Genomic DNA, 10379 nt, shown 5'->3' with positions numbered 1-10379 from the left:
TCCATATCACAATCACTAACGGATCCTTTCTCAATACCAAATACGGCATATAATATATTGTTTATATAAAATAACATTTATTGAACAACAATATTTAAATTAACAACATTAGCCATTATAAAAGACAATAGGAAATAAACACAAGCAAACAATTCAGTCAAACATACAAAAGCAGTGCTCTAGTACAGGATTTAAGTTAAATATAACCTAAATATAAAGTTATAAAACTTAATTTTCCCCTTAACCCAAATCAATTTGCTCTGGAACAAGTAATAAATTAATAAGACCATGATTGCCAGTTTGATATACCCAGAATGAATTATATCTCATGTTTAACCACTATCTACATAAGAGCCAGCAGCAAATTCCTGAAGGACTGGCTGAGATGAAGCTGTTCTCTGCGGGTACTTGAGCACTGGCGGCCTGGAGCTCACATCTGCAAAAGCGTCTAAGCAAATTGTAAAATAGGCACAATGTTTATATATGAGTCACATATGCATGAGTCAATATGGTGGATTTGCTCTACTGCCATGACAGTCGCCGCAAGTGGATTGATAAAAACGGTTCCAGTGCTGATACTGGGGGAATATCACACGGCTCTCAGCCAATCAAATTCGAGAACCAGAAAGAACTGTTTTATATATATATATATATATATATATATATACATACATAGTAACACTTTGAATAACTTTTAAAACAATCCATTTAAATTAAATGTCCACTGTCCAATGTCCATTTTGTACTTCATTAGAAAACTACAATATCATGACACGCACAAACACTTCAGTGTCAGCCATCACATGATCTCCTGATAAATACACAGACAGAAATGTCAGTCTTGTTCTGTAGAGCTGCTGCTGTTTTCTTCCTCGTTCTCCTCCACATGCTCCTCCTGTGGTTTCTGCAGGTCTTTCTTACTACAGTGCTCCCAAACCTCCGTCTCAATGCACTCCTTCTGCTGCTCGCCGTCACACTGCTTTCTGCAGGGTCTGTGCCTGTAGTGCAGAAACAAGTCACAACTTAAATGGCAGTCATCTTAGACTTTACACTGACATGAATGGATGAAGCATCACATCTATGGGATAGTTTTGGTTACCAGTTTCATTGTAGAAATGTGCAATTCACAGCTTTTATTAGGATACTGATATGACTGAACATCTCATGTGAGTGTACATGGTTAAAACATGTTTATCATGTAAATAGAAGAACATAACTTACGTTTTGAAATAGTAAAGTGTTAGAAATACAGAAAGCATGACCGCAAAGGTCACTGTGATCAGTAAGGCAGCCGGAACAGCTGCAAATCAGAAAAGAGAAAACAGTAAATACAAGAAGGTTTGGGTTTAATCAAAATGGACAATTCTTTTTTTCATGGAATACTACATATATATACACTTATGTGCCAACAGAATCTTTAATCAAAATAACTTCCCCTCCTCAACGATCTTATCAAATCCTGATGGACAAAATCAAGTCCTGCCCTACGTTTGATACATCACAATAGGAACTATTGCAACTTCAATTTCATGGCATTTCCTGCTTCAGTATTGTGATGTATTTTCCGAGTGAAACTAATTATTGAATGAGAAAATTAGAGGGCGTGGCTTGTTTTTTTTCCTCTGGGAATTAATTGGATCTAGAAAAGTAGGAGTTCCATTCAGCTCGTTATCAGATTGACAGTTGGGATTTTCTACACAAGTTGTCAAACTGACGTCATTAGAGAAGGAATGCCATTGCAGAGGGGACAGATTTTGAATAAAGAATTTTTTTTTTTAACTTGCATGGATGAATTGTTTACCACAAGACTAGTAATGTGCGCTAACAAAATAAATAGGGTCGATTTTGATTTCATGCTGACTTAAACTGAACAATAACTGCTGTCACATTCTCATATAATGAAAACAGCAGGAGTTTACCGTTCATTGTGGTGCCGCTCATGGGAACATGTTTCCAGTCATCATCCATGTTGTTAACGGAGGGACTGCGAGAAGAAACCGAGGAAGAAAGGGAACTGAGCGGAGATGATGGGGAAGGTTGTTTAGAAAATGGGGTTTTCCTCAGATGAACACCGGCTTGAACAGTGGGAAAAACAGATGAATGTGTTGTGATTGGCTTTCTTGTTGTCCTTTGGTCAGTGGTTATGGCAGTCTGGTTTTGTGCTTCAAAATCTGCAAACAGAACCAATTCAGGCTTGTTACATAACAGACAAACGTGTCTTAGTGGTTACATTCACCTGAATCAGGCATTTGCCAATTCATCCCACTCACTGCCTTCCGTTTTACCACATCCCTGGCCCTCATAGGAAACCAATCTGTCATGATGTCACATCCAGAATTTCCTATTTCCTTGACACACTAACACTTTGTGTTGATTTGATGCCAAATGGCACAAACTTGGAGTACATAAAAAAAAAAAAAAAAAAAATGTGTATCAGAAAGTTGGACTCAGGTATTAATTTGCAATCAATGGGACTCATTCACTAACCACATATATGCACATATTTCTGCTTAAAATCTGTGTATGAACCTTAATCATTACATTTACATTAAAATTTGTCCTAAATTTGCTCTAAAACTCAGCACCAAATGAAACCACATGCTCACAAAAAATCACATACTCAGCCTTAGAAACTAGAAATTTTAAAAAACCAGTTTTAACTGGTGACTTTGCAAAAGTATGAATTGTTTCTGAGATTATTTCTGAGCAATAATTAATAAGTCATATAAAAATGACACAGATCATGAATGGTCCGAAACACCCATATAAAACTGTTATCTGTGTTTTAATTGGTTTTGAAAATGGCACACTTTGCTTTATTGACCATCTTGATGTGAATGCAAAGCCCTTATAAGGAGATGATTAAGCCGTATTTTAAGCAAATTACTATCACAGGCATGCGGTGCACATTTAGGTACACTATGTAACTTTTATCCCTCTAGTGGTTAAAAAACAAAACTGCATGCGTTTTGCGGAAGAACATTGTTTTGGTTGTGCTTTGGCTCTGAGTGACTGTGAGGATTAATATGGTTATCCTACTGCTCATAATACATTCACTGCTACACTGTAAAAAATAAATCCGCAAAATAACAGAAAAAGTACTGGAAGATCATCACCCAGACATTATCCAGTCATTTTACAGACATTTCTGTTAAGTATGGAAGCTTGTTTCAGCCACTAAATAAGAGTAAAAAAGGTCATTGCAACTTTTATCTTACAATTCTGACTTTTTTTCTCGCAATTGCGAGTTATAAAGTCAGAAATGCACAATATAAATTCAGAATTGCGAGATATAAAGTCAGAATTTTGAGATATAAAGTCAAAAGTTGCGAGTTATAATTTCAGAATTGCGAGATATTGCGAGGTATAAAGTCAGAATTGGGAGGTATAAAGTCAGAATTGGGAGTTATAAAGTCAGAATTGCGAGAAATAAAGTCAGAATTGGGAGTTATAAAGTCAGAATTGCGAGAAATAAAGTCAGAATTGCAAGTTATAAAGTCAGAATTGGGAGTTATAAAGTCAGAATTGCAAGAAATAAAGTCAGAATTGCGAGATATAAAGTCAGAATTGGGAGTTATAAAGTCAGAATTGCGAGGTATAAAGTCAGAATTGGGAGTTATAAAGTCAGAATTGCGAGAAATAAAGTCAGAATTGCGAGATATAAAGTCAGAATTGCGAGAAATAAAGTCAGAATTGCAAGTTATAAAGTCAGAATTGGGAGTTATAAAGTCAGAATTGGGAGTTATAAAGTCAGAATTGCGAGGTATAAAGTCAGAATTGGGAGTTATAAAGTCAGAATTGCAAGAAATAAAGTCAGAATTGCGAGATATAAAGTCAGAATTGGGAGTTATAAAGTCAGAATTGCGAGAAATAAAGTCAGAATTGCAAGTTATAAAGTCAGAATTGCGAGGTATAAAGTCAGAATTGGGAGTTATAAAGTCAGAATTGCGAGAAATAAAGTCAGAATTGCGAGATATAAAGTCAGAATTGCGAGAAATAAAGTCAGAATTGCAAGTTATAAAGTCAGAATTGGGAGTTATAAAGTCAGAATTGCGAGGTATAAAGTCAGAATTGCGAGAAATAAAGTCAGAATTGCGTGATATAAAGTCAGAATTGCGAGAAATAAAGTCAGAATTGCGAGATATAAAGTCAGAATTGCAAGTTATAAAGTCAGAATTGCAAGTTATAAAGTCAGAATTGCGAGATATAAAGTCAGAATTGCAAGTTATAAAGTCAGAATTGCGAGAAATAAAGTCAGAATTGGGAGATATAAAGTTAGAATTGGGAGTTATAAAGTCAGAATTGCGAGTTATAAAGTCAGAATTGCGAGAAATAAAGTCAGAATTGCGAGAAATAAAGTCAGAATTGCGAGATATAAAGTCAGAATTGGGAGTTATAAAGTCAGAATTGCGAGAAATAAAGTCAGAATTGCGAGATATAAAGTCAGAATTGCAAGTTATAAAGTCAGAATTGCGAGAAATAAAGTCAGAATTGGGAGTTATAAAGTTAGAATTGGGAGTTATAAAGTCAGAATTGCGAGTTATAAAGTCAGAATTGCGAGAAATAAAGTCAGAATTGTGAGAAATAAAGTCAGAATTGCGAGATATAAAGTCAGAATTGGGAGTTATAAAGTCAGAATTGCGAGATATAAAGTCAGAATTGCGAGAAATAAAGTAAGAATTGCGAGAAATAAAGTCAGAATTGCGAGATATAAAGTCAGAATTGGGAGTTATAAAGTCAGAATTGCGAGATAAAAAGTTGCAATTACCTTTTTTATTTTTTATTTAATGGCAGAAACAAGCTTCCATAGTTAAGCCTAAAACACAATGCAATAAAGTGCAAAATTCTAAATACAGGTGAAACACCTGTAAAAAATGAATACAGAAAATTCTGTTAAATTAATGCAATAATGCAATTAATACATTGTGACCTATTTTTACAGATCTTTTTTAGAGTGTAGGCTTAAGAGATATAAAACAATCCAGTCAGGTCTAAAATATAAACACTTATAATAAGCTTACCATAGTGAATCAAGGTGGGACAAAAACACATTTTGGAGGCAGGAGTGATGACGTATGGACTCATTATTTAAATTTTGATTGCCAATCATGGATCCATAACCATGGCATCTAACAAGTATTTACAGTCAAGTCAAATATTTTACCTGTTGAATTGAAGCAAAACACATCAAATTGTGATATGAGATTCGCACGCCACACGACAACCCCAGTCTTGCCACTGCCACAGTTTGGATTAACCTGAACTCGGGGAACAACAGCGATTTGCTCGTCTATCCACCCGAACCTGAGATTTAAAAAGGAAAATGTTGATTAAATTGATCATTTAATGTGTTAATAATATAATGGTCAGTTCAGCATTGTACATTGTTTTTACTTGCATGTCTCCAGACCGTGTTTGTGGGCCTCTAACACCTGTGCTTTGCTTGCAATAGTCAAACCAAGATGCTCACAGAGATCTCTGGCTGCCGATGCATTTAAGGCGTATTTATCTCCAATGGAGACTTCAGTTACACCGGAGATGGCTTGTTTAGGGTTCACTGTCATTCAGAGGAAGAAAAAAGAAATATAATGCAGTTAGTTAACAACCATTTCATACAATAAACTGTTAAAGGTGAGTCAATGGTTGTAAAATCACCAAATATTCAACATTTTTATTGTTTATAAGCGTTGTAACATTCATTTATAAAATCATTCGGCATTCAATGTAGACATCTTATTAAAAGAAATAGTATACATTCAAAGATAATTAAGATAAATAAATGCCCTTACCTTTTACTAAATGGATGTCAAAAGATAGACTAGACATGAAGAAACTATTGAAAAGCATCATCATCTTCATCATCCAGACTCTTGCCATGGTCCTGCTCACTCTGAGTTTCTGAGCGAAGTGTGATCGGTGATGTGGTCTCAGTGCCAAGCGCAGAGGTTATAGGGAGGCTAAACTCCCCAGGGGAGCGGCCTGTGTGTAGAGGGGCGGTTATTGCATAAATGACCCGTACAAAGTGTCATGACCAAGCCGACGCAGTGGGGAAGAGGAAACAGGAGGTGTGCTGGCATCTCTGATGGGGGACCGTGCTCTTCAGGAGTCTGGTTCAGGCCAAGGCGAGAATGTTTTCGGCATGAAAACACTCAGTGATGACTGAAGACCTGCTGACGCACTGCAGCGCGCAGCCAAACCTTTCCATCCTTTGTGTCATAGCAAGTGTAGTAGAAATCCGTAACCTGTGGCAGGAAATCCATAAGCCAGAGAAAAATGTTCCAGGCATTTAAATATCAACTTTGGGTAACACTTTATTTTACAGCGTCCTTGTTACTGTAGTAATAACAGTAAATTATGCATAATTACGTGCAACTATTCCTAAACCACACCCTATTCCTAATCCCATATAAGTATATACACTGTATACAGTGACAAGGGCTCCTTAAAATAAAGTGTGACCCAACTTTGTCTCAGATGTTTTTCCTAAACTCCCTGAGACAACCGATCACTAATGAAGCCCATTTTCACAATATAAGAAATAAAAAGTCATAATTATGACAAACTGTTGAAACTATGAGATCAAAATTCAAAATATATATGTATATATATGTAAAATACATAATTATGACATAAATTGAAATTATGAGATAAACTGATCACTTTGGAAGCCCATTTCCACCACATAAGAAAAAAAAAAATCACAATTATGTCATAAATGCGACATAAAAAGTCGAAACTATGAGATTAAAAAGTTTAGATTATATATAATTGGCATAATTATGACATAAAATGTCAAAATTATGAGATACAAAGTCATAATTATTACAAAAAAATTAAATTATGAGATACTAAGTAACAGTCAAAATTATGACAAAAGTCAAAACTATGAGATTAAAGTCATAATTATGAGATACTAAGTAAAAGTCATAATTATGACGGAAAAAAGCATTAGAAAAATCATGCTTTGGAAAATCATAATTATGACAAACAGTCAAAATGAGATTAAAAAGTCATAATTATGAGAAAAAGTTGAAATTATGAGATAAAAAGTCATTATGCAAAAGTCAAAATTATGAGATACTAAGTAATAACTGTGGAAAAGTAAAAAAAAAAAAAAAAAAAAATTACAATTATTACAAAAAATTGAAATTAAGAGATACTAAGTAAAAGTCATAATTATGACATAAAAAGTCAAAATTATGAGAAACTAAGTCATAAATTTGACATGGAAAAAGTGTAAGAAAAAAAATTATGCTTTGGTAAATCATAATTGTCAAAAAAAAAAAGAAAGTCAAAATTATGAGATAAACTGATCACTAATGAAGCCCATTTCTGCCACACAAAAATAAAAAAATCATGGCAAATCCTAATCAGTCGAAAATATGAGATTAAAAAGTCATAATTATGAGATTAAAAGTTGAAACTATGAGATAAAGTCACTATGACACAAGTCGGAATTATGAGATACTAAGTAAAAGTCAGAATTATTACACAAGTCAAAATTGAGATACTAAGATATACCAACCCCAGCCATATAGTAATTTTTAAAATTGAGATACTTAATCATCATAAGAATGAAATGAAAAAAACAAGAAAAATAATGCTTTAGGAAATCATAATTGTCATAAAAGTTAATTATGAGATAAACTGATCTCTAATGAAGCCCATTTTCACCACACACAAAAAATCATGCTTTGGTTAATCATAATTATGACATTAAAGGTCGAAATTATAAGATATTCATTGAAGTCATTGTGACAAAGTCAAAATTATGAGTTAAAAAGTTAAAAAGACTGTCTGTCATAATTTAGACTTTTATCTTAGAATTACGACTTAGTAGTATCTCATAATTTCATAATTATGATTTATCAAAGTTTTTTTTTTTTTTCTTATGTGGCAGAAATAGGCACATTTTGAAATCTCTGACTCGATTAGTCTCATGGCAAAGTGTGAGACATTTCTTCTGAAACACTGGAGATGTGTGTGAAATTACTGCGGTCTTTTTCTTGATAGAATCCAGGAGACGAGCAGAAGTCTCCATTTAGCAATCTCAACACTATCTATGAGGAAAACATGAGATTAAACACATTATTCTGTCATATGGGAAAGAATTCATTTAGCTAAATAAAAACCATCTGTATAAGCTGTTATTTTTATTGGTGTTACCCAGCAGACAGACTTGTTCAGTAATATTACACAATTTCTTTGAATTACTTTGACTTAAAACTAATAGAGTAACATTTTTAGGTTGAGTAACAAAACACATTTCTAGTCTAATATTTTCAGTGACATTTATCAGTTTGAAGAAGGGTGTTTGTGGGAAAGCCAGTCTATAATCACTATCAATTGATCCTGTGTTGTTTATGAAGACAGATGAAGCTCTCAGATCTCTGTGAACTCTTGAGTTGTTTGTTCGGCTTTGGTCTCTCAAACGGACAATTTCCTCCCGTTCCCTTGTGCTTGCTTATTAACGGGCTGATGTCCATCTAACTTCCTGTGATATAACGCAGACACAGCTCTATCCCACTTCCGGCAAAACATCTCTCCAACACACACACACACATTCATACAACATCATCATTTCACTGCCAGGAAGTGACTTGGAAAAGATGAGCAAAAGTTTCTCTGGAAAGAACCTGACAAGAATATTTTGCCCCAATAAACAGAAAATATTCTTTATGATTCATATTTTTTGGACAAAGAAAATAATTTTTTTTAGCCATTAATATTGTTGCACTGTAACATTTAAATGGCACTTATTGACATATTTAAATGATGTAGTTGATATTTAATTTCCATTAGCATAACTTGAAAACTTGGCTTCATCCTCTTTATGCATAATTATTTGTTTTTACTCTTGATTTGTTTTTGGGCTTTTTTTGTGGTGAAATATGACCCGTACATTTTGAGAACATCTTGAAATTATGAGATAAACTGATCACTGTGGAAGACTATTTTCACCACATAAGAAAAAAAAAATCATAATTATGTCATAAATGTGACATAAAAAGTCGAAATTATGAGATAAAAAGTATGATTATACATAATTGACTTTTTATCTCGTAATTTAAACTTATGTTGTAATTATGACTTCTCATAATTATGACTTTCTTTATGCATTTTTTTTTTTTTTTGTTGAAATATGACATATACATTTTTGTTGCTGTTGTGAAATTCCCCAATTTACTGTATTGTGACAAATTGGAGCAATAAATACCGCATGTATTCTAGAAACAACCACGTCTGATTTTCAAACACCTTTAAGTGTGTAAAAGTCATAATTATGACATAAAAGTTGAAATTATGAGATAAACTGATCACTTTGGAAACCCATTTCCACCACATAAGAAAAAAAATCATACTTTAGTTAGCAGATCATATTGTCATAAAAAGTCATAATTACGACATAAAAAGTCAAAATTGTGAGATAAAAAGTTTGATTATACATAATTGGCATACTTATGATATAATTATTTGTAATTTGTTTGAGATAAGTTTATGAGATAAACTGAGCACTTTGGAAGACCATTTCATCCACATAAGAAAAAAAAAAAAACGTCATAAATGCAACAAAAAGTTGAAATTATGAGATAAAAAGTATGATTGTATATAATTATTACTTTTTATCTCATAATTTAAACTTATGTTGTAATTCTGACTTATCTCATAATTATGTCAAAAATAAAAAAGTCAGAATTATGAGATATTAAGTAAAATTCAAAATTATGACATGGAAGAAAAGCATAAGAAAAAAAGCTTGGGTAAATCATAATTGTCATAAAAATTCAAAATTATGACAAAAGTCAAAATTATGAGATAAACTGATCACTAATGAAGCCCATTTTCACTATACAAGAAATAAAAAGTCATAATTATGACATAAAAAGTCAAAATTATGAGCTACAAATCATAATAATGACATAAGAAGTCGAAATAATGAGCTACTAAGTCAAAATTATTATAAAACAAACTGAAATTCAAACACTTTTAAGTGAGTAAAAGTCATAATTATGGCATAAAAAGTTGAAATTATGAGATAAACTGATCACTTTGGAAGCCCATTTCCACCACATAAGAAAAAAAATCATAATTATGTCACAAATGCGACATAAAAAGTCGAAATTATTAGATAAAAAGTTTGATTATACATAATTGGCATACTTATAACTTTTTATCTCATAATATAAACTTATGTTGAAATTATGCGTTATCTCATAATTATGACTTTATGCATAATTATTATTATTATTATTTTTTTTTGTGTGTGACATATGACAGGTAGAATTTTTTGTTGTGAAATTCCTCAATTTACTGTATTGTGAAGAACTGGAGCACTAAAGACACGTTCATGGAGCATGTTCTCTAGAAACAAACACGTG

General features: G+C 32.8%; 1 protein-coding gene across 1 annotated transcript; it reads right to left on the bottom strand.

The window, feature by feature from the left end:
- Nucleotides 1-55: 55 nt before the first annotated feature.
- Nucleotides 56-6691, bottom strand: lyve1a (lymphatic vessel endothelial hyaluronic receptor 1a). The gene is made up of 6 exons (XM_051899101.1): nt 5790-6691; nt 5395-5557; nt 5165-5304; nt 1920-2171; nt 1222-1300; nt 56-998 (listed from the first exon to the last, which is right to left on the bottom strand). The coding sequence occupies exons 1-6, from the start codon at nt 5875-5877 to the stop codon at nt 836-838; spliced, it is 885 nt and encodes a 294-aa protein (XP_051755061.1). The 5' UTR covers nt 5878-6691; the 3' UTR covers nt 56-835.
- Between the last annotated feature and the right edge of the window lie 3688 nt (nt 6692-10379).

This window comes from Ctenopharyngodon idella, chromosome 7 (assembly GCF_019924925.1).
Source record: "Ctenopharyngodon idella isolate HZGC_01 chromosome 7, HZGC01, whole genome shotgun sequence".
NCBI lineage: Eukaryota > Metazoa > Chordata > Actinopteri > Cypriniformes > Xenocyprididae > Ctenopharyngodon > Ctenopharyngodon idella.
Note: the sequence above shows the minus strand (reverse complement) of the source record. Positions and strands in the feature narration are given on the sequence as shown.